This window comes from Onthophagus taurus, chromosome 3 (assembly GCF_036711975.1).
Source record: "Onthophagus taurus isolate NC chromosome 3, IU_Otau_3.0, whole genome shotgun sequence".
Taxonomy (NCBI): Eukaryota; Metazoa; Arthropoda; class Insecta; order Coleoptera; family Scarabaeidae; genus Onthophagus; species Onthophagus taurus.
This window is the reverse complement of record NC_091968.1, coordinates 1,983,245-2,008,813: the sequence shown is the minus strand read 5'-3', so window position 1 is coordinate 2,008,813 and position 25,569 is coordinate 1,983,245. Positions and strand designations below refer to the sequence as shown.

The following is a 25,569-nucleotide window of genomic DNA, read 5'->3' as shown; positions in this document are numbered from 1 at the left end:
AGACGCACGGTTAAACCTGAAACCTTCTAGTTCCATGTCTACTGTTAGTTCTAGTTTTACACTAGCTCTATCGCCAGAACTAACATTAGACCTAGAACTAGAATCATTCGGGTTTAGCCGTCTTGAAAGACGTGCGGCTAAATCCGAATGTTTCTAGTTCTAGGTCTAATGTTAGTTCTAGTGATAGTGATAAGTAGCACTAGTAAGCATAAGATATCACTATGTTGCATATTTTTATTGAATTAAAACTAGAACTAACAGTAGACCTAAAACTATAAAGTTTCAGTGCGTCTTCAGAGATGGTTGTTATAAAATGAAAAAAAGATAACTAAGGTTTATCTCATTATTGCGGGGCAGTTTAAAATCGTTATCTTTAAAATGAAATTTAATATCAAGAAAATATTCAAGCTCGTTAATTGGTGGAGTTTAAAGTTTAAGGAAAGGAATTTATGAAAAAAACATTGAAGGTAAAAACTTGTGGTTTTATGTTTATCGATTAATTGGTGGGTTCAAAGAGTTTCTGGAAAAAGCCAAGATGTTAGAGGATTGTTTTTTTTCGGTGGATCCGCATCAATAACGTTAGATTAAAAAATAATATTTAAATGCGATCTCACTAATCTCACTAATATAAAATTCAGTAAAAATGAAATCGAATTACTTAACAAGGGTCATAAATTTGCTATTCAATCTCAACCTAACGTTCATTTGACTGCAATAGAGATAGATTGTGCAATTAATAAGCTACCCAATCGCAACAACATTAAAAATGACATTATTCCTATTTTAAAGAAACATGAAAAATCCATTCATAATAATCAGAAAGGCCCTAACCATAATATACAATAAAAGTTACATAATACTATAAAATCAATAAAACAGAAGTTATCAGATAATAATGCATTATACATAAAAGCCAACAAAAACGCTGGTACTGTCATCGTTGATAGAGATGAATATTGCAATAAAACGATTTCCTTTCTAAATGATAACGGTTATAAGGAAGTTAAAAAAGATCCTCTTAACTCTATAATCACGAAAACTAAAGACATTATTAAAAAACACAAGGATACCTTGAATAAACTAGGCCAAAATATATATTTTCTTACTCCTATGAACTCCTACATACCTCAATTATATTCACTCATAAAGACAAACTACCCATAAGACCTATAACTGCATGTTACAATTCACCCACTTCTAAAATTACTTGTTTCATCTGCGATATTTTTAAACAAATTGATTTTCAATCTAAATATACAATAAAAAACTCCATACAACTAATCGAAAAATTAAAACATACTAACCCCAATAATAGTATATTATCGTTTGATGTTGTTAATCTTTATACTAACGTTGACACCAATTACACCTTGGACATTGTGGAAGATATTTTTTATACTCATTTTAAAGATAAAATCACAACATCACACCTAATTAATATACTTCATCATATTATTCAACAGAACTATTGTAGATTTAGTGACAAAATTTATAAACTTGAACACGGTTTACCTATGGGTTTGTCAATATCCGGCATTTTGGCTGATTTGTATTTGGATCACATTGAGAAGAACTTCATTATTAATCGCTTGAATCCTTATTCCAAATATATTGTAAAATGGATCAGATATGTGGATGACGTTTTTTGTGTTTGGAACAACATTCATACGAATCTTAATTTTACCTTAGAAGTGGAAGATGAAAATAAATTAAACTATTTAGATTTGACAATACTTAAAGGTGACCACTGCTTTGCCTATGATATTTTCAGAAAACCTTCTTCCCTAAATACTATAATTCCATACGATTCCTTCCATCCACACAGCCATAAATTAGCCGCTTTCCAATCACATATTACTAGACTGTTGAGATACCCTTTGGATAGATCCGCTAAATTCAGAGAAATAAAGTTTATTAGTACTTTAGCAAAAAATAATGGTTATCCTCCCAACACTATCGATAAACTACTGTTCAAAAACATCATTAAGCAGGATCCTCTTTATAATTACGATAAAGACAGATTTGACAATTTTAGATCATTGACATACAATAAGATCAACTGCAAGATTAAATCTATTCTACAATCATACGGTATTTATGTTGGTTTCAAGTCTAATGGACAGATCAGCGATATATTGGCCAATCATAAACAGAAAAAAGACATTTTAGACTGTAGTGGTGTTTATTCTATCGGATGTTGTCATTGTGCCGCTGTTTACATTGGTCAGACTGGTAGGAAGCTACATAAAAGAATATATGAACACAAAACCAGGAATACTTCCAATATATTTAAGCATATGAGTGAGACCGAACATAACATTAACTTTGAAAATGTGAAACTTCTTCACAAATGCGATAAGGGTGTAAGAATGGATATAGAAATATTTCATTTTAATATTCTTATTCTGTGATCTGATGCTTTGTAGATTTGGCTGATGATGACATGTGAACATGTCGAAACCGGTACCAAGCAAATAAAATATAATAAATATTTAGAGAAGAAGAGGCCTTTTTAGTCTTTATTATTAAATTATACCTCTAAATCATGGATTTTTTAAGATAAGTTTTCTTAAGTCACATTAAGAATAAAAACAGAAACACAAAGAGATACAACTATTAGTATTTCTACAACTAAAGATACTTAGCACTACCAAACGCAGAAGAGCTTTAAGTTGCAAGTATGTTGATAAAATCCCCAAAACCATCAGAACTCACTCCTAAAAGAATTCCTAAAACTATCAACCAAAACTATTAATATACAATTGTACAAAAATTAATACCTTAGATCCTACTATCTTTAAGACTCTGTTTAATTCAAAAAAATGTAACTCCAAAATTTGATGATTTGAAGAAATCACCGTGAATACATTAAATACTAATTAAATTTGCTTATAAATGCTTATTATTTCATGCTGATATCTCAATTCGTTCGTGAGATATGATTCCATAAAAGTAGTTATTTTTGAACTTAATATCTATTGGTATGGTTGAAACAAAAAAAAAATATTTCTTCGAAATTTGAAAATTTGAAGAAATGGTCTTGAATATATTAAATATGAATCAAATTTCCTATAAAATGTTTTTTATCCCATGGCAATATCTCAATTAGTTCTTGATATATAAATTGTTAAAGATAGATGTTTTTCATTCCAACATGCTTGATTATGGTTGAATTCAAAAAACATATACTCAAAATTTGAAGTTTTGAAACAATATGCTTTAATATACTAAATATGAATTAAATTTGCTATAAAATGCTTTTTATCTTATGACAATATCTCAATTAGTTTTTAAGATATAACTTGTTAAAATTCATGTCTTTCAAGTCATTGTATATGAGTGTAATTGAAGTCAAAAAAACATTTACTCGAAATTGAAAGTTTTGAAGAAATGACCTTGAACGTACTAAATATACATTACATTTTCTATAAAATGCTTTTTATGTCATTGCATTAACTTAATTAGTTCTTGAGATATAATATTTTAAAGATTGATGTTTTTGAATCTTCTGTGTATGTTTGTGTTTGTAATTAAAAAATCATAACCTCGAAGTTTGAAAATACGAAGATATGATATTGAACATACCGATTATGAATTAAATTTCTTACAAAATGCTTTTTATCTCATCACAATATCTCAATTAGTTCTTAAGATATAACTTGTTAAAAATTCATGTCTTTCAACTCATTGTATATGAGTGTAATTGAAGTCAAAAAAACATTTACTCGAAATTGAAAGTTTTGAAGAAATAACCTTGAACATACTAAATATAAATTAAATGCTCTATAAATTGCTTTTTATCTCATGGCATTAACTCAATTAGTTCTTGAGATATAATATTTTAAAAATTGATGTCTTTGAATCTTCTGTGCATGATTGTGATTGCATTCAAAAAATCATAACCTCGAAGTTTGAAAATATCAAGATATGACATTGAACATACTGATTATGTATTAAATTTCCTATAAAATGTTTTTTATCTCAAGGAAATATCTTAATTAGTTTTTAAGACACAACTTGTTAAACATTCATGTCTTTCAACTCATTGTATATGAGTGTAATTGAAGTCAAAAAAGCATTTACTCGAAATTGGAAGTTTTGAAGAAATGACCTTGAACGTACTAAAAATGAATTAAATGTTCTATAAATTGCTTTTTATCTCATTGTATGAACTCAATTAGTTCTTGAGATATAATATTTTAAAAATTGATGTCTTTGAATCTTCTGTGTATGATTGTGATTGTATTCAAAAAATCATAACCTCGAAGTTTCAAAATACGAAGATATGACATTAAACATACCGATTATGTATTAAATTTTCTATAGAATGCTTTTTATCTCACGACAATATCTCAATTAGTTCTTAAGATATAACTTGTTAAAAATTCATGTCTTTCAACTCAATGTATATGAGTGTAATTTAAGTCAAAAAAACATTTACTGGAAATTAGAAGTTTTGAAGAAATGATCTTGAACGTACTAAATATAAATTAAATTTTATATAAAATGCTTTTTATCTCATTGCATTCACTCAATTAGTTCTTGAGATATAGTATTTTAAAGATTGATGTTTTCGAATTTTCTGTTTATGTTTGTGTTTGTATTTAAAAAATCATAACCTCGAAGTTTGAAAATACGAAGATATGGCATTAAACACACCGATTATGAATTAAATTTCCTATAAAATGTTTTTTATCTCACGACAATATCTCAATTAGTTCTTAAGATATAACTTGTTAAATATTCACGTCTTTCAACTCATTGTATATAAATGTAATTGAAGTCAAAAAAACATTTCCTCGAAATTGAAAGTTTTGAAGAAATGACCTTGAACGTACTAAATATACATTAAATTTTCTATAAAATGCTTTTTATCTCATTGCATTAACTCAATTAGTTCTTGAGATATAATATTTTAAAAATTGATGTCTTTGAATCTTCTGTGCATGATTGCGATTGTATTCAAAAAATCATAACCTCGACGTTTGAAAATACGAAGATATGACATTAAACATACCGATTTTGAATTAAATTTTCTATAAAATGTTTTTTATCTCACGACAATATCTCAATCAGTTCTTAAGATATAACTTGTTAAAAATTCATGTCTTTCAACTCATTGTATATGAGTGTAATTGAAGTCAAAAAGACATTTACTCGAAATTGTCTGAAGACGCACGGCTAAACCCGAAACGCTCTAGCTCTAGGTCTAATAAAAATAAAATAAAATAAAATAACACAAGACCTATAACTAGAATTATTTGGGTTAGCCGTCTTGAGAATCTTTCTAGATCTTGTATTAATTCCCCTTTTAATTATTATTCAGTGTTAGATTGTGGTATATCTTTATTGAACGAAAAGTAGAACTAACACTAGACCTTTAATAACTTTTCCGTTGCAGTAGTTTCGTAACTATAGTTACTGCATTCATATATTACGAGTTATATGAAATTTCCGCATATAGGGTATCAATATATTAGGGTAACATTTCTGATTATCCTAATATATACATTATCGTAATCCGATCATGAATACGCTTTCATAAAGCATTGTGTGTTGTATATATCGCAAACTGAGATTGATTCAAACTCAAATTTCTCGATAAACTATCTATTTGGATTATGAAAATTTATTATATCATTATCAAAGTTTAAGTTTAATTTATTTATCGAAGTGCAACAACAAAATGAATAGATTTATTTCACAAGTATTGCGAGTGTTAGGAGTTTACTGAGTAAGTCGCATTTACGATTTACAATAATATTTATCGAATAAATTTATTTAAGAAAAGTCGCCTGTTAGCGTGCTCTTGACCGATGTGTATCGATTATCACCAACTTTATAAACTTACTTCTGCTCATGTACTAACACGAAATTGTCAATGAAAGATATAAACACCTTCTCTTAACAATAGTGTTGCGTAACAAACTGTATTAATGAAATTATCACTTAATAAAGTAATGAATTTCAATTTCCTCCTTTTATAGGTTAGATATAATTTTAAAAGGTTGTTAACCTTATAGTGTCCAATTAAGATTATGATAGATATATTTTCCCACTATTATCAGATTGAAAGTCGTAGGGATAGCCGAATAGTTATATGTATATTTGCACCGGAGATTCTTCCATGTAAAGACTATCTTTATTAAGAGGCTGGTAAACAAATTTATATCAAGAACTTATTAAATTTAGCTCAACTTAACCTGAATTTAACACAATCTTAATTTCATACAACTCAACCTGAACAAAAACCAACCCAACTCGAATCTAACCCGAATCTTATACAACCTGAATTCAAACCAACTCAATCCATTATTTTATTCTTCATCCTCATCTCTTCCTATCCTTGCTACTTCTTCTTTTATTATGATCGCGAGGAGGTTGATTATTTCCTCTCCCACCTCCCTTGTCTCCAGATTCTTTCCAATTTTGACTTCAGTTTGTCACCATATCAGGTCGAAGCGTGTAGTACATACCACACCCCTTTAGGTATATTATCCAAATATAGCCAAGGATAACCTTGTTTCCGCCACTTTCTAATGCCCTTAAAGATTGTTTAATATTTTGACATCAAATTGCTCTTTCCTTCTTGCCCTCAGTTTTTTTGTAACTCCATTTCCAAGTTTTCGCACAACTCGTTCCATTTCCCTCTTTGCTTATCTTTATCAGTACACTTAGCTTCTTCTTGGTTTTCTTATATTCAAACTCGTTCTTATTATCTCGCACTATCATTATTGCCTTCTTCAAAATTTTTCCCATCATCTATTAACACCCTTCTTAACATCTTTAAACATCATCCCTGATCTATCTCAATATCAACCCAAAAATCTCTCAACATCGCTCTATTTTTATTTATCCTAGGTGATTTAATCGAAACTTATTTAACAAAAAATGAAAAGGAGTTATTTATGGAAATGAAATCGACGCTCGACAAGGTATTAAATTTTGTTTTATTTTGCTTTAATTGATACATAAAAATCACCTGTATTAGAAAACTTAACCAAAATAAACTTTAACAAAAAACATTTTGAATTATTCAAACAATTTATCAGCAGGAACTTTTGCAAAATAAACTTTAAAAACGTTTGTAACGACGGCTTCCATCGCTTTCTGTAAAGCTGGTTTAAGTTCGTCGTAAAAATCAGACCAATTCTCATCTAAGAAATTGTTCATTTGCTTTCCTACAAAAGAAAAACTTTCGACTTTATCTTAGAACTTGAATCGTCTTTCATGGAATGATCCATTATTTAAAATTCAATTTAAATTTAAATCGTAAAGTTTTTTATCGAAAAAATCTCGTCTAAATTAAAAGGATTCATTATTCTTTATTATACAGTGAATTTCACTTAAGATGCAATATAATAAAACATTATTACTTACTTTGTCCCACATAAAATGCAACATGCGAATATAATTTGATATTACAGTAAAACCTCGATATAAAGGATTAATACGGAGAAGGCCACTATGGTGTCCCCTATGGCTCAATAAAAATATATAATAATCTAGTGCTGAATAACAAATAATACTAGACTACAGAAAACACTAGACCTAGAAACATTCCGATTAGCACTGCGTCTCTTAAAACGGATAAACCTGAATGTTTCTCGTTCTAGGTCAAATGTTAGTTCTAGTAACAATGCTAAGTAGCGCTATCACTGTGTTGAATATTTTTATTGAATTAAAACTAGAATTAACACTAGACCTAGAACTAGAATCATTTGGGTTTAGCCACACGTCTCCAAAGACGGCTAAACCCGAATTATTCTAGTTCTAGGTTTAGTATAAATGGGATGAAATTCTCCATATTTCTCTAATATAATAAAATATGATGTAGGTAAAAGTAAAAACTTTTTGAGAAATACTAAAATGTTTAATACTAAAAATGTTTGCTTGAATTGAATTAAACATTTTAGTATTTCTCAAAAAGTTTTTACTTTTACCTACATTATATTCTAGGTTTAGTGTTAGTTCTTGTGGTTAACAATTAAAACTAGAACTCACACTAGACCTAAAACTAGAAACATTCGGGTTTAGCCGTCTTTGGAGACGTGCGACTGAATCCGAAACTTTCTAGTTCTACGTCTAGTGTTAGTTCTAATTTTAAACTTGCACTGTCACTAGAAGTAACACAAGACCTAATACTAGAATCATTCGGGTGTATCCGTCTTGAGAGATGTGCGACTAAATCCGAATGTTTCTAGATCCAGTTCTTGTGTTACTTCTAGTGACAGTGCAAGTTTAAAACTAGAACTAACACCATACCTAGAACTAGAGACGTTCGTGTTTAACCGACTGTAGAGACGTTCAGCTAAACCCAAATGATTTTAATTCTCGTTTTAGTGTTGGTTGTAGTTTTAATTCAATAAAAATATGCAACACTATATGCAAAACTAGAACTAACACAAGACCTAGAACTAGAATCATTCGGGTTTAGCCGTCTTAAGAGACCTGCGGCTAAACCCAAATGATTATAGTTCTCGGTCTAGTGTTGGTTGTAGTTTTAATTCAATAAAAATATGCAACACTATATGCAAAACTAGAACCTACACGAGATCTAGAACTAGAAACATTCGAGTTTAGCCGCAAGTCTCTAAAGATGGCTAAGCCCGAATGATTCTAGTTCAAGGTCTAGTGCTAGTTCTTGTGAATAACAATTAAAACTAGAACCAACACTAGACCTAGAACTAGAAACATTCGGGTTTAGCCATGCGTCTGAAGACTTGAGTTTTGCACTAGTATTGTCACTAGAACTAACACAAGACCTAGAACTAGAATCATTCGGGTTTAGCCGTCTTAAGAGACCTGCGGCTAAACCCAAATGATTCTAGTTCTCGGTCTAGTGTTGGTTGTAGTTTTAATTCAATAAAAATATGCAACACTATATGCAAAACTAGAACTAACACGAGATCTAGAACTAGAAACATTCGGGTTTAGTCGTGCGCCTGAAGGCGCACGGCTAAATACGAAACTTTCTAGTTCTCGGTCTAGTGTTGGTTGTAGTTTTAATTCAATAAAAATATGCAACACTATACAGGGTAGTTCAGTTTTTAATCGGGAAACTTTACTAGGATGTAGTACTTGCTAAAATAACACAATTTTTTTATATAAACATAGGGTCGCAACTCTTTTGTTTTCGAGCTATGAGCAATCAAAGTTGAGCCAAAAATTTACATTTTGTTTTGTATTTCGGTTGTAAGTAAACCGTAGAATTTTAAACTTTGTACGTGTATACTACTGGTCAACACCTTATTTTCTAGCATACCTTAAACTTCCTCAGCGCCCTCTAAGGGGATGAAATTCACCACCCCCTTTATTTTTTTTATATGAACTTTTTAACGCTATAGAATATTAACATTAAAAAATATGGGTTGTAAAGCTCATTCTTTAAGGGTACTTTTTTGTCTCTTTAGTATTTTCCTTAAAGTTAATAGTTTCCATGTAAAAAATAAAATATCGTGCTATGGACTGCTATGTGTCGCCATGTTTATCTAAAATTATTCTAAAAGTTGCCTCATAATTGTTGATGATAATTAATAATTTTTGACTGTTAGTAAGCAACAGTATCAATTTTTTAATATTGTTTAAAACAACGTAATTTGTTCAGACAGGTATTAATCTTATTTATGATTTTTCTTATGAAAATCACAATTAATTGGTGTTATTTAATTAGTACTAGATCCTAGTAAGTGCACTACTTCCATAGCCAGCTATAAAGAGATTTTTTTTAATAATAGCAGCACTTTACAGTACAATGTAGCATATTTTATTTTTTTACGCTAAAACTATTAACTTTAAGGAAAAAACTAAAGAGACAAAAAAGTACCAATAATGAATAAGCTTTACAACCCATATTATTTTTATGTTAATATTCCATGGTGTTAAAAAGTTGTTATAAAAAAATCAAAGGGGTTGTGAATTTCATCCCCTTAGAGGGCGCTAGGGAAGTTTAAGGTATGGTTGAAAATAAGATATTAACCAGTAGTACATGCATACAAAATTTCAAATTCTATGGTTTACTTATACCCGAAATAAACGATAAAGTGTAAATTTTTGGCTCAATTTTGACAGCTCATAGCTCGAAAACAAAAGAGTTGCGACCCTATGTTTATATAAAAAACTTGTGTTATTTTGGCAAGTACTACGTTCTAATAAAGTTTCCCGATTAAAAACTGAACCACCCTGTATACAAAACTAGAATTTACACAAGATCTTGAACTAGAAACATTCGGGTTTAGCCGCAAGTCTCTAAAGACGGCTAAGCCCGAATGATTCTAGTTCTAGGTCTAGTGCTAGTTCTTGTGAATAACAATTAAAACTAGAACCAACACTAGACCTAGAACTAGAAACATTCGGGTTTAGCCGTGCGTCTGAAGTCTTGAGTTTTGCACTAGTACTGTCACTAGAACTAACACAAGACCTAGAACTAGAATCATTCGGGTTTAGCCGTCTTTAGAGACGTGCGGCTAAACCCAAATGATTCTAGGTCTCGGTCTAGTGTTGGTTGTAGTTTTAATTCAATAAAAATATGCAATACTATATGCAAAACTAGAACTGACACGAGATCTAGAACTAGAAACATTCGGGTTTAGTCGTGCGCCTGAAGACGCACGGCTAAATACGAAACTTTCTAGTTCTAGGTCTAGTGTTAGTTCTAGTTTTGCACTAGTACTGTCATTAGAACTAACACAAGACCTAGAACTAGAATCCTTCGTGTTTAGCCGTCTTAAGAGACTTTCGGCTAAACCCAAATGATTCTAGTTCTCGGTCTAGTGTTGGTTGTAGTTTTAATTCAATAAAAATATGCAACACTATATACAAAACTAGAACTAACTCGAGACCTTGAACTAGAAACATTCGGGTTTAGCCGCAAGTCTCGAAAGACGGCTAAGCCCGAATGATCTAGTGCTAGTTCTTGTGAATAACAATTAAATCTAGAACCAACACTAGACCTAGAACTAGAAACATTCGGGTTCAGCCGTGCGTCTGAAGTCTTGAGTTTTGCACTAGTACTGTCACTAGAACTAACACAAGACCTAGAACTAGAATCATTAGGGTTTAGCCGTCTTAAGAGACGTGCGGCTAAACCCAAATGATTCTAGTTCTAGGTCATGTGTTACTTCTAGTTTTAATTCAATAAAAATATGCAGCACAATGTGCAAAACAAGACCAAGAACTAGAATCATTCGGGTTTAGCCATGCGTCTCTTAAGATGGCCGAAAAGTCATAGTTATCATAAGGGCGTCACCTTTTCCAAGCAAAACTTTTCTTTTGCAATACTACCTATACTATTAAGCTATATTGCATTTTACGTGGGGCAGTGCACTACTATTATATGCATAGTAGTTTCGTAACTATGATTACTGCATTCATATATTGCGAGTAATATGAAATTCCCAGTAAAGTAACATTTACCTAAATTAGGATCACCACCAAATAAATTATCAAAGTGAAAATAAACTTTATCTGGTATAGCTTTTAACGTTGGATTTTCAATCGTGTAATATTTTATTCCGTTTATATCTTTCGATCCAATATCGGCTTCATAAGTCATATCATTTCCAACTAAAAATTAACGAATGTATCAAGATAATTTTAATGCTTTTTTTTATAAACAAACTAAATGTTATATTTGATTTTCCCTCCCCGTTTATCGGTAATACTAAGATTTGTCCTTTAATGAAATAATTCGAAATCACTTCCAAACGGTCCATTTTCGAATTTAACCAAATCTTATTCGATTTTAAATCAAAACTAAAAAAAATTCATTTTATTTTATTAAGTAACCAAATTACTTCATTTTACTTTGCTTTAGATAAACGAAAATCTTTAATATTATTGCTGGTGACTTGGGTTAATTTCATTTCCAAATTTGGCCCTGATCCCAAATTAACAACTGGAATAACAACCGGTGACATATTGATTAATTTAAAGGTTGGGTCTCCTAAAATAATTAAAAACGTTTTAAACAAACAAAAAAATTTTATTTTATTTTACCTTTAACGAGTGTTGGAATGGCATCGTTGGCGTTTTTAACAAAACATTCGTTCATATTTGGATCGGACAATTTACATTTTTTAATATAATTCGCTGATGATTATGTAAATTAAATTTATTTCATTGTATTATATTGTTATACTTACGTAATTCTTCAGCTTTAAGTAATTCAATAAAAAATAATCCTAAAAAAACACATAAACTTCGTTTCAACATGATTAGGTTTATAAAAAAAGTTAAAAAATAGGTTTTCGTGATGATTATTTAAAATTTTCAACCGAATGAATGAAAATTCTAATCTAAAGTGTTATTTATTATACCACTTGCCAATTAAAAAAATATTTGATGAGAAAATAACGTAATTATCTCGACATTTTAAGTATGACTATTATATTCAACTGGTATTCGCGTGATAAAGGCCAGAAAAACCTGTCTTTTTACATAAAATTATAAGATGTTGAAGTTAGCAACGGATTCAGAAACGAAATTCACTTTTTTTTACAGCGGACCAAGCAAATAGTGTACTCTATAATTTCGTATTTATTAGGGAAAAAATTATTAGTGATTACAACCAAAAAAAAACATCAAAATTATAATTACATCCTCTCATTGTGTGAAAAATTCATATTTGTACTGAAAAAGCTTCACCACCCGGAAATTCAGAAAATAAAGGGTCGAAATCACTCCCGAAATACGTAAAAAATTCATAACTTTTTTGAAAAATTTTGTAACACCACCAAACTTAGTCAATAAATCAAAAATAACGTTTCGAATATCATACACCCAACTCTTTTTTTACACGATTTTGAAATAACACGGTTCATCTATACATTTTTTTACACGAATTTTTTGTTGTAGTACTAAAAAAAAAATTTTAACGCCAATTTTGATAGCATCTTAACAGAAACTTATATATACAGTAACAAAATACAATGGGGGAATACCGTAGTCAGAAGTCGGACGGTTTATGGAGTGCGGGAAGTTAGCCCCCCATTTTTTGATTTTTAAATTTTTAATTGTTGATCTAGATTGTTCTAGAGTTGTTCTACATTGTTCCAAAGCGGCAAATCGAAAAAATAAAAACTCCGCGAGAAAACCGAATAAACAGGTTTTTTTTTTTTGGGGGGGACGGCAGAAGGCGAGCGGAAATGGGGAGCACGTTCATCAGGACAGACTGGTCGGAAGAAGGGGTAGCATTCTACAGGGGAAACCTAGACACTTGGCAACAGAAGATACAAGAGATCAATGGTTTGAAAGAACTTATCCAGGTAGTGCGGGAGGCAACACTGAAAAGGGAGTGTGTACGTAGGGGGGGTAGAGTAGGGAGGAACGACTGGTATGATGGCGAGTGCAAGAAGGCGAAGAGGGAGGCGAGAAGGAGGTTGAGGCAGTGGAGACGGGGGAAGATAGGGGTGGATAGATATAGGGAGGCCAGGAGAGGATACAGAGAGTTATGCAGTAGAAAGAAAACAGAACTGAGGGAGAAGGAAGCGGCAGAGATTAGAGGGATAACAAGGGAAGGGGAGGTCTGGAGGTATCTGAAAAAGAGAAAGAAGGGTAGGGAGAGGATAACCAGCGAAATACACATGACAGAATGGAAGAGTTACTTTATGGGATTATTGGGAGGGGTTGAAACGAGGCTAACGGGTTTGGGAGGCTATGAGGGAGATAGGGGAGAGGAGATAGCAGAAGAGGGGATGGAAGCAGTGCTTAGGGGATTGAAGAAGGGAAAGGCGCCAGGGGAAGATGGCATCCAGAACGAGGCATGGTTGGAAGCATCAAGGGTGGTGAGAGTGAAGTTGTCGGAGGGATGGAAAGTGGGGTAATTTGCCCAGTATATAAAAAGGGTAATAAGGGAAGGGTAGAAAGCTACAGAGGAATTAACCTACTAGACTCGGCATACAAGGTATACACGAAGATACTGCTGGGAAGACTGGAGGAGGAGATGGAGTTGGCGGGAATTTTGCCGGATGGGCAGGCAGGCTTTCGGAAGGGAAGGGGAGCAATCGACAACGTGTACGTGTTGAAGCATCTGGCAGATAGAGAGCTGGATAAGAAGGGAGGGAAATTGTACGCCCTGTTTATAGATTTGAAGGCGGCTTTTGATAAGGTGGATAGGGGAAAGTTGAGGGAGGAGATGGGGAGGAGGGGGATCACGGAACACCTAATTGCGAAAGTGAAGGAAATATACATGGAGACTATGGCTAGGATAAAAGTGGGAGATAAGCTGAGCGACGTGTTTTGGACGAGGAAGGGACTGAGGCAGGGATGTCCGCTGAGCCCAAGTCTGTTTGCACTGTATACGGCGGACCTGGAGGATAGATTGGGGAAGGGGCAAATGAGAGGGTTGGTGGTGGGAGGTAGAAAGGTGCATATGTTAGCATACGCGGATGACATCGTGGTCATGGCGAGAGAAGCGGCGGAGATGAAAGATATGATAAAGACATTGGAAAGATATTTTAGGGGGAAGGGGCTGGAAGTGAATGTGGGGAAGACAAGGATGATGAAGTTTTGTAAGGGGGGGAGAAAAAGAACAGAAAACTGGAGGTGGGAGGGAAAAGAGATCGAGGAGGTTAGGGAGTATACTTACTTGGGGTATGTGTTCAGGGAGGGGTCGCATGTGATAGCTATGGCAAAAAAGACGAATAAGGTGATGGGACAAGTATGGGGTTGGGGGAAGAGAGTCTTTGGAAGGAATGTGGCAGCGAGGAAGATTATGTTTGAAGGTCTGGTTAGCAGTGTGATGATGTATGAAGCAGAGGTATGGGGATGGAGAGAGCAGGCAATGCTGGAGGACGTGCAAGCTATTATAAATACTGGAGATGGGTGCTTGGGGTGGCGAGAGAAACACCGGGGTATATAGTGAGGGAAGAGGTAAAGGTGGATAAGGTCAGAGTGGAGGCGGGCAGGAGAGCAGTGAAATATGATAAGAATGAATAGAAGGGAGGCCAAACTGCGGGATCTTGGGGGAGTGTTGGAGGGAAATTAGAGAGGGAAAGATGAAATATGGGAAAGGAGACAGAGACAACTATTATAGACGAGCGGGCTACTCGGTAACTGAGATAAATAGTAGACGAAGGGTGGGTAGGGAGATGTGGAGGGAGTTGAGAGATAGGAACCGAGATGTGCAGAGACAGGAAAGAAGGACACAAATAAAAGAAGGGAGGTATAACGAAAGGTACAGGGACATAATTACGGAGGGGCTACCTAGATACTTGTTATTGGAAGGAGATGAGGAAGGGAAGAAGTTGGTGGCTAGGTTCCGTTGTGGAAACGAGAAGAGAGCGAACAGATACTGGATGGCCGATGAGGAGAAGTGGTGTAGGCTATGCAGGGAGGAATGGGAAACGTTGGAACATATGTTGAATGGGTGCAGTGAGTTGAGGGAGGAGGAGTTGGACCGAGGGCAGATCTTAGGAGAGGGGAAACGATGGATGAGAATGGTTGTGGGGGTGAGGAGACAAAGGGATGGATGAGGGGAGGATTGGGCCGAGGAGCCGAGGGTATGGAAATGGAGGAAGAGGGTGGAGGGTGAAAATAATATACTAATGACATATATTATATTAGGATGTATTAAGGGGAAAATTGTAATTATCAAAAACAATAAATGCTTATTAAACAGGTTTTTTGACTAGCCCCCCATTTTTGGAAAAATCAAATTTTCTTTGTTGTTCTGGGTTGTTCTAGTTATTGTTCTAGAAAATCTAAATTATGGGTTACAGCATTACGAAGTTATAACTAAAAATAGATTTGGCCGCCGAAATGTCTAGTTGATTGCTGTGACCATAGTTTTTCTATTATCAATTCCATATTACAAATATATACTTATTATAGCTAACGCAATCTGGAACAGCTATTATTTTCACTAGAACAACTCTCTAAAGGGCACTTTACTATTTGAAAATTAAAGTTTTTGGAAGTTTCAGTCAGTAATTCTTGTGTCAGCGGTTTTATATTACACAATAAGAATTAAAAAACATAGAACAATCTAAAATAACTCAAACTTTGCCGATTCAAATTGTTCCAGATGTGTTTTACGTTTAACACGGACACTAATTTTGCAAAATCACATATTTTTTGTTGCTCTAAATTGTTCTTGTTGTTCTAATTACTTAAAATGTTTATTTAATCACTGCGGCATTAGTTCTTTTAAACTTTCATATTAAAAATTAGTACTTACAACAATTAAAACAATTCAGAACAGCTGTTATTTTCACTAGAAAAACCTTAAATTTCAGTTGTTGTGATATCGGACAGGTTTTGTTGAATCAGTGAACCCAATCTTTAATATAATAATAGTTTTAAAAAACTAAAACAATATGGAATAATGTGACCATCCTAATTTTCTAAAAATCACAAGTTTCACCTTTCTCTTTAAACTTATAATAGTAAAACATGATGGAAAACATGAAGATGCGATTTAAAGTGTATTTTATTTTGTATAAACTAAGTAATAAATTAATAAATAAACTAAACTAACAAATAAAACAATAACTATTCGATCAGTAATACTGTATCAGTACAATAAGTTATTCTAAGGTAAACTATAATCACTTACATCACTTTGCTCATTTGTAAACATATATGCACATTTGTGCATTTATTTCAGTAGCTTTTTCAACCTGTACGGTTTTTTTTCGTAAGTCATTAAATAATATCCAATTGGCATTGTTGGGCATAAATGCCGGGTAGTGTCCTATCACTCAATTTTGTTTTATTGTTCTCTCCATTCGTTGTTTCTATAAACAGACCACATTTTTTGCAATTGTTGCTTAGAGTTTGCATGTAGTTTTCTATTACTTGCTTTTGCTGTGCATAGCCAAATATTGTTACGATGTCAATGTCGATTGGTAAAATTATGTTTTTATGGAAAGTAACGTTTAAACAATTATTGCAGTTTTTAGTCCTACAATAACTAAATACTACTTTAAATAGTTCTGTGCAAAGAAACGCAATATTTGAAATAGCATTCACTATTATCACGTCAGCAATATTCTGGTTTCCAAAATAATTTATTCCTGTTAATAGTTCAGCTCTTTTTTTATATGTTGCTTTACTAGAACCGGCTTTTAAAAATAATTTTAGGAAACTAAAGCAATCTGTGCAAACATTCTCAACATGATTTCTAAATGGTGTGTACGGGTAAATGCTAAACTATGAAATATACTGTCGAATCCGCAAGTATTTTGAACAATATATTTTTTATTGAAATAGGTATTAATGAAACTTACTTATGAACTTATGAAAGAATTACTAAATGAAACTTCCAAAAATTTTAATTTTTAAAGAGGTAAGGTATTTTTAAAGGTGTTCTTTATAGAGTTGTTCTAGTGAAAATATTAGCTGTTCCAGACTGCTTAGGTATAATAAGTATATATTTGTGATATGGAACTGAAAATAGAAAAACTATGGTCACAGCAATCAATTAGCCATTTTGGCAGCCCAACCTACTTTTGTTAGTTTAGTTTATTTATTAATTTATTACTTTGTTTTACAAAGTAAAATTTAAAATTTTTTAAAACTATTATTATATTAAAGGTTGGGTTTACTGATTCAACAAAACCTGTACAACCCGCCGAGATACAGGAGGTGTCTGAAAATCGTAAATTTTGAAACACGTATATCAAAAACGAAGAGGGCAATGAAAATTTGGTTTGCGCCATTGTAAGTTTCACAAAAAAGTAGCTCAGGTTCGCGAAAGCCGCAACTTTCTATCTTTCATAATAACTGAGATACCCTGCAAACCCATCGAAATTTGTACACCCTGTACACTATTTTTTTTAAAACTAATAAATAGCTTTTCTTTTATAAATATATAATATGCATTTTATTATAACTTTTTTACACGATTTTCTTTTGCACGGTTTTCTAAGGAACTTATCTACCGTGTAAAAAAAGAGTTGGGTGTATATTATCTATGAGACACGCGGAAATTATGTTGATAATGGGTGTATAATAATAATTGTATATATAAATAATTGTAATTAAAACTGAATTTGGTAGTCATCTTCTTTATGTTAATATTCCATGGCGTTAAAAGGTTGTTATAAAAAAATCAAAGGGGTTGTGAATTTCATCCCCTTAGAGGGCGCTAGGGAAGTTTATTCGAATGTTTATAAACATACTAAAGAAACCGGACATAGAATTAATTATGACAATATTTCATTAATACATAAGTGTGATAAAAGTTACAGACTTGATCTTCTTGAAACTTTAGAAATTCTGAAACATAAATCTAAAAATGTAAATTTGCTTAATGATCAAATTCAAATACAATATAAACACCTTTTTATGTTTTTAAAAAACCTGGACTCGTGATTCATTGATTCCCGATTTTTGTCGTCATGATTTTCTTTTCTCTTCTTGTGAGTGCAGTTCTTTTTGAAATTTCTCCTCTTCGGAATTTCTGGACCGCAACCTCTCAGAGGAAGATTTTAATATATAACCTATTTTGTCAGACATGGTAGTATCGGCTGTAATGAATGTTAACTGTAGTGTATCGGTACTGTATGTATTATTTTTTTTGACTTGATGGGTGTAAAACAAATTTGTAATTGCACGAATAAATTCTATTCTATTCTATTCTACTCTTAAACAAAAAAACCGTGCCAGAACTTCTGTGGTTCAGTTCTCTTGCTCGAATATAATTCACTATACTTATTACGGTCTTCATCACGGCGTCTATTTCGGCAATGGAGATACGTGCTGCTAAGTTCTCTTGGTGAATGATACAGTGAAAGGATAAGAGAATTGTTAAATTGTATTTCTTTTTCAATAATAGGCCTTTTTCAATAGGCACTATCATTGAAGGGCATCCATCCGTGCACACGCAAACCAATTTTTTTATATCAATTTTACTGTTCTCCAGAAAAGTACTAATAATATCGAGATGGTCAGTGCCTCTGGTTTGATCCTTCATAGGACCTAACGAAAACGGAACATTGTGAAATATCTGCATCTGTTGATGAAATATCGGTGCTAGAATCAAAAGCCAAACTAAAATATTCACAATTTTTTATTTCTTCTATGATGCGATCAGAAATGTATTTTGAAATATCTTCAATACGTCTAACGCAGGTAGAATCAGAGAGCTGCATCTTTTTTATTTGAGATATTATTTGATTTTTATTGCTAAACTTATCAAATAATATATTGGAAGCACTGAGGAAACATTCCTTCACAACCTCTGCATCGGTAAATAGTTTCATGTGTTTACCAAGTATATAACAAATTTCATACGATGCTCTTGTCACTGCTGTATCTTGTGATATTATCACTGAGATCATATTTTGTTGTTGTTGCAATGACTTTTTCAAAAAAGTCAACTTTTGCATCTTATTAAAGACCCGTGAGAAAAAGTATCATCGAATGATATGTGTTTCGTAGTAAAATGACGAACAATATTACTAGTACTATATTACTAAACGAATTAAAGTTAGTATTAAAAGACTAAAAGTTTTAAAACAATTAATATATTATTTTAAATGAATTTATTTTGTATAATCTGAAAAAATATCTTTAATTGGAACTGTCGAAAAATAGCCACTAAAAACACTATCAACCACTGATCGAATTGTTTCTGCTAAAGCCGGCTTAATTTCATCAGCAATAACAGTCCAATTTTCATCAATAAACTGATTCATTCGATCGCCCAACTCTTTATTACCATTAAATAAATTATCGAAATGAAAATATCCCCTTTTTAACACATAATCAACCTTTGACGATTTTATTTTATAATAATCCGTGTTCTTTTTGGTTATAACATCCATGGTGATTTCATAAACATATTCACCCTCATCTACAAATCAATTAATTACACATTTATTTTTTGATGCATAAATTATTTCTTACGTAATGTCGCTTCAACATTTCCTTCTCCATTTAAAGGTAAAACCAAAATTTGCCCAGTCATATTATAAAGCCCTTCCAAAGATAAATCATCGATGCTTCCTTTAAAATACAAACCCGGTTTAGATTTGTCAAATAATAATAATAATAATAATAATAGATATTTATTAACCCCATTATATGCAAAATGAATTACAAAAAAGAACCTACAAAATAAAAAACAACAATAAAAAAGTAACGTAATCGAACAAAATATCAATTAAACTAAATTTGGAGCTAAAAAGGACCAAGTCAGTTAAGCAAGAATGCTAAACTGTTTTTCATTGGCCCTTGAATATAAAAAAAAAATATATAATACATCATAATGATGAATCGAAACCCAACGAAATTTAATTTCGTTTAACACCAAATGATCCAAATTATTAACCGTGACATCGGTTAATACGATTTTTAAATGTTTTCCTGAATCCAAAACTATTTTTGGTGACTTGAAAGGTTTTAAATCGATTATTTTGTATTTTGCGTCACCTTTTACCAAAGATGAAATTGCTTTGTTTCCGTTTATTTTAATACAATCATTTAAATTTGGATCAGAAAAACTGCATTGATTAAGGTAAGAAGCTAAAATTAAATATTTAAATTAGAATTAAAATTAGAATATATGTAATAACTTACGCAATTTTAATGAATTAACTAAAAAAGTTAATTGTACCACAAGGAAAACTGTTTTAAACATTATGACTCTTCAATGGCTAAATTCGAACTAACACGGAAATCATTCGGTGGTAATCTTTTTATACGTAAAGCTTTAAAGTTTTTTTTTAATTCACTCAATATTTATCGTTTTCATTAATGATAATTATGAGAAGTGGATTTTTTAGTCTCGATGCGTCAGAACGAACCTGTTAAGCGCAAGACAACCTATTAGCTATTTTATTTCTAAACTGTTTTTAAAATTTACCCAATGATCGATGGAATCAAAATATAATAATAATTGTTTTAATAATTTTTTTTGATCAATTACCTATGTAATTGGAGAAAAAACAATTTATTTCACTTTTTTCAATTTTATTAGATTTTAAGTGTTGAAAACAGAAAATTACATAAGCACCACAAGTTCACCTTTAAATGATATTTTTTAATCGCACACACGTTTGAACTAATTAGTGAGTGTCCGTTCGTGTTAAACAGAACAAGTTCAATGTCAAGGAAACACAAAGAACTCGATTATCTTTGCCAATGTCAATTATTTTAAGATTCAATTTAACTTTAAGTAAGTTTTAAACAACACGGTTTTTGACTTAGTAAGATCAATTGGAACCGTTTAAATTTACATTTACAACTTTTTCTTTCTAAAATAATTTGCATCTTTTTTTGTGTTAATTAACAGAAATTTTGAAACCTCGAAATAAATTTTAACTTATATGTGAAAATGTTAAACTTTATCGAAATGATTTGTTATGAGTAAAATTAGAAATACGTCCGATGCGATCTACTTTATACATATTTTAAATGTGAATTCAGCGTTTCAAAATTTTGATTAATTATCTTTTTCTGCATTGAGAGATTTGTCTGTATACAGGGAATTTCAAATAACTCGCAATATATGAATACAGGAACCATAGTTACGAAATTACTATGCACTTGCAGTGTTCCAATGTTCCAGTGTTCAATTGGGTAATTTTGCAATGGAAAAGTTTTGCTTGGAAAAAGGTGACGTCCTTATGTTATCCGAATGTTCTAGGTCCAGTGTTAGTTCTACTTTTCGTTCAATAAAAATATACCACAATCTAACGCTGAATAACAATTAAAACTAGAACTAACACTAGACCAACAAATAGAAATATTCGGGTTTAGCCGCACGTCTCTTAATACGGCTAAACCCGAATGATTCTAGTTCTAGGTCTTGTGTTAGTTCTAGTGATAGTGCTAGTGTAAAACTAGAACTAACACTAGACCTAGAACTATAAACATTCGGGAACTCGAAACTTAGTTAGTTAGTTCTAGTTTTAGTTTAATAAAAAATATACAAAAATCTAGCGCTGAACAACAACTACAGCTAGAACTAACACTAGCATTACTACTAACACTAAACCTAGAACTAGAAACATTTGGGTTTAGCCACACGTCGCTAAAGACGGCTAAACCCGAATGATTCTAGTTCTATGGTACAGTATTAGTTCTACTGAGGGCCGGTTTATCAATGTCGAGTTAAATCTGTCAGATACGCAACTCATGGATAAACTTGTCTTACAGATAACCTCAGTGACGCGTTTATCCAGCAACTTTCTACCCGACAGGCAGCAAACCACAAGATAGAAAACAGATGGTACCCCTGAGTGTTAACATTAGAAACGGAAATGAGACATGATTGGTCAAATTTGAATAATTGACTTTAGTTTGTGATAGTTGATTTGTGAAAGACAAAACCACTTTGAGGATTTAGACGACCAAGATTTTTTTGTTAGATTTCGGTTAAAAAAGAGTACAGTTTTGTCAATCTTGGTTAAAATTGAGACGAGATTAAAATTCCAAACTGACATGTTTGTATTTCATAATAATAATATAATAATAATAAATAATAAATATAATCGAATAAATAATCGAATTTTTAGGAATCACAGCATCTCTCCTATCGACCAATTGCTCCTTGCACTGAGATTCTATGCTACAGAAAAGTTCTTGATTTCGTGTGGCGATTATTTTAATGTTAGTAAGAGCAGTGCCTGTAATATTGTAAAAAGAGTATCTACTGCGCTTGCAGAATTGGCACCAGAATATATATGTATGCCTAGTGGTGACCAAATAGAGAAATCACAAGAACAATTTTATGGAAAAGCTAGATTTCCACGGGTGATAGGCAGTATCGACTGTACTCATATTAGCATTATTTCGCCAGGTAAGCAATCTCTTTTAATCGAAACTTATGAATTAATATTAATGAGTGGATAATAATTATAGGTAGACCACGTGCAGAGACATTCCGGAATCGAAAGGAAAAATCTTTTTTTCATTAAATGTTCAAACGGTTCAAATGGTAGATTTAAAAATTTTGGATATTGTTGCTCGTTGGCCAGGATCGGCCCATGATCAACACATTTTTGATAATTCATTATTAAAGCAAAGGTGTGAAAATAATGAGTTTGGTAATGCTTTGCTAGTGGGTGACAGCGGATATCGTAATACCAAATATTTGGTAACACCTTTGCTGAATACCCGAAATAGAGTAGAAGAACTATATAATTAATCTTTAATAAGAACTAGAAATCCAGTGGAACGGCAATATGGCGTGTGGAAGAGAAGATTTCCTGTACTTGTACTTAAGCTCCGATTGAAACTAGAAACTGCAATGACAGTAATTGTTGCTACAGCAGTGCTACATAACATAGCAATAAATGCAAAGGAAGAAATACCTCCATATGATTCTGGAATAAATGTAAATACTGTCGAGGTAGATAACCTTGATAGAAGATGGTGAATTACTAGGAAATGCTAGAAATCAACTTTTGGCGAATTATTTCCCTAACCTCTTAGATTAAAATTTATAACATAATAATCAATTTTATTTAGATATTATTTGAATTCGTAATTATATTCGTATAATTTAAAGAATTCGTATAAATGTGGATTGTTGTTTATTAACAAATACCTTGTCTATAAATTGTTGAATTTAAATAAAAAATACTATACTCAAATATCACTTATAAGTTATAACAACATAACAAATTATAAAAAAAATCCAATGGCGATCTAATCCCCAGATTGATATTGTTGAAATTTCAATTTTGCTATTTCTAATTCCATTTGAATAAGTGTACGTAATTTTACGGCTTTTTGTTCTTTTTGTATGTTAAGTATTTCCATCTTTATTTTATGCTCTTTTTTTGCCCAAATATTTTGCTTACTGGTCTGTTCTGTGAGTGCTGTTAATAAACTTTCCTTTCTTTCTGCCAACTTTTCAAATTGCATTGATACAGATTTGTTACAACTTTTTTTAATAATAGGTCTCCTACGGCTCGACCATTCTATAAAAGTAAGTATAATAAGCATCAAGTAACACCGTAGTGCATAACTCTGCATATTCAGACTTACTTCTCAACTCATTTTCATTTTGACATTGTTTTTGTGTAATAACTTCCGAAGGAATTACTTCTATGATTGGGGTAATCTCTACTTCTGATATAGTGTTTAGAGGAATATTTTGTGTTTCCAAAGAAGAAGAAGTGTTATCCTGGAAATTACTTTGAAGTTGTAATGCCGGATGTTTTTCGGTTTATAGCATTGCAACTTCAAATTCATTCCAGTGGCACATAACGTCTTCTTCTGTGGCGTCCTTTGTTACATTTGTATCGATATTATTAACGTCCATACCATTCATTACTAACAAATGAATTTTAAAAAAATACCACCTAATTTAAAAGAAAAGGCATTTGCCTTTTTCATAAATTACCTGAGTCACTATCATAGCTACTTTTTAATCCTGTTACAGACAACAAAATTGTATCTGTAAGTTCTTTTTCACTTTCCGTGGATGGAGCTGGTTCTTTCATTGGCTTTCCACCACCCGCGCCTTTTAAGTAATTTTTGTGCGCAGAACAATTTTTTTTATTTCCTTTTTTATCCCATCATATTTCATTCGCAGTTGTTTTGTAGTTCTTGGCTAAAGCCATGAATTCAGATTATTTTATATTTGTTTTATTTCAACGTTTTTACTTACTATTCCAATACTACAACAATTAAATTTTGCAGTAATTTTACCCCAACATTCATCTTTTTGTTTCCATGCTACAGCGTCGGTTCTCTTATTTTCTATTATATTTTTATATTTGTTTGTCAAATCTTTCAGATCTTTTCACTTTCTCCTGCTTATCCATCACCATAATAGCTTAATTTATTTTTGACTTTGACCTTTGAATTATGTTATATTTTGATTTTGATGTCATTTCCTTTCACCAAGCAACCAAACTTGCGCGCATATCTTTTTGACAATATCTAATAGGTAAACCCTTAACCAGTACTTCAATCGGATGGGTATCCAAATGTCATATTTATCTAAAAGATAACAATAAACTACGGGTGGATAAATGATTCGTCGACGTTATCTATTAGATACAATTTTAACCGACAGATAAATCGACTTAACTAGATATTGATAAACCGGTCCTGACAGTGCTAGTGCAAAATTAGATCTAATACCAACTTTATTAAACTAGAAGTAGAACTAACACTAAACCTAAATCTAGAAACATTCGGGTTTAGCCGTGTTTAGAGACGTGCGGCTAAACCCAAGTGATTCTAGTTCTAGGTATAGTGTCAGTTCTACATAGTAGCAGTGCTAGTGTAAAACTAGAACTAACACTAGACTCATAAAACGGCTAAACCCGAATAAATTTTTGTATATTGCATCTTAAGTGAAATACACTGTATTTAATAAACTTCTATATACAGCTTGTCCCACGACGTGACATAGCCATAGCTTGGGAGTGTGTTGCTGGGGTGATTTCAATGAACATACACCCAAAACGCTATCGTAACTGAGCTACAAGCATTTGAAATTTTAAATATGTAGTAGTAGACCATTTAAGAAGAAACAGTTTCATTGAATTAGTTGCTTAAAATGTCCACCCAGTTGTTGTATACATAGTCTAGCTCTTCTTAGAACTGCTAACAGTCTCAGGATCAGCAGGAATAGTTTCTGCGGCATGCTACTACTTGTTCAGC

General features: G+C 32.1%; 2 protein-coding genes across 2 annotated transcripts; both read right to left on the bottom strand.

Moving 5' to 3' along the window:
• Nucleotides 1-6,930: 6,930 nt before the first annotated feature.
• Nucleotides 6,931-12,438, bottom strand: LOC111420723 (protein takeout-like). Its single transcript, XM_023053764.2, has 6 exons — nucleotides 12,144-12,438; nucleotides 11,998-12,090; nucleotides 11,806-11,944; nucleotides 11,621-11,754; nucleotides 11,416-11,565; nucleotides 6,931-7,181 (listed from the first exon to the last, which is right to left on the bottom strand). Exons 1-6 carry the CDS (start codon nucleotides 12,211-12,213, stop codon nucleotides 7,033-7,035), a joined length of 735 nt encoding a protein of 244 aa, XP_022909532.2. The 5' UTR covers nucleotides 12,214-12,438; the 3' UTR covers nucleotides 6,931-7,032.
• A 7,015-nt stretch (nucleotides 12,439-19,453) lies between these two features.
• Nucleotides 19,454-20,747, bottom strand: LOC111420745 (protein takeout-like). The gene is made up of 4 exons (XM_023053782.2): nucleotides 20,524-20,747; nucleotides 20,238-20,469; nucleotides 19,852-19,985; nucleotides 19,454-19,798 (listed from the first exon to the last, which is right to left on the bottom strand). The coding sequence occupies exons 1-4, from the start codon at nucleotides 20,582-20,584 to the stop codon at nucleotides 19,488-19,490; spliced, it is 738 nt and encodes a 245-aa protein (XP_022909550.2). The 5' UTR covers nucleotides 20,585-20,747; the 3' UTR covers nucleotides 19,454-19,487.
• Between the last annotated feature and the right edge of the window lie 4,822 nt (nucleotides 20,748-25,569).

Bases quoted from the DNA above. Each gene is read 5' to 3' on its own strand.
- LOC111420723 (XM_023053764.2), bottom strand. From the start codon at position 12,213: ATGTTGAAACGAAGTTTATGTGTTTTTTTAGGATTATTTTTTATTGAA. The intron at 11,755-11,805 runs GTAAAATGAAGT...AATTTTTTTTAG, and splicing joins TTTCGTTTATCTAAAGCAAA to TTTTGATTTAAAATCGAATA. The intron at 7,182-11,415 runs GTAAATGTTACT...TTTCTTTTGTAG, and splicing joins TGGTGGTGATCCTAATTTAG to GAAAGCAAATGAACAATTTC.
- LOC111420745 (XM_023053782.2), bottom strand. From the start codon at position 20,584: ATGTTTAAAACAGTTTTCCTTGTGGTACAATTAACTTTTTTAGTTAAT. The intron at 20,470-20,523 runs GTAAGTTATTAC...ATTTAATTTTAG, and splicing joins AGTTAATTCATTAAAATTGC to CTTCTTACCTTAATCAATGC. The intron at 19,986-20,237 runs ATTTCGTTGGGT...ATTATTATTATT, and splicing joins TTGGTGTTAAACGAAATTAA to ATTTGACAAATCTAAACCGG.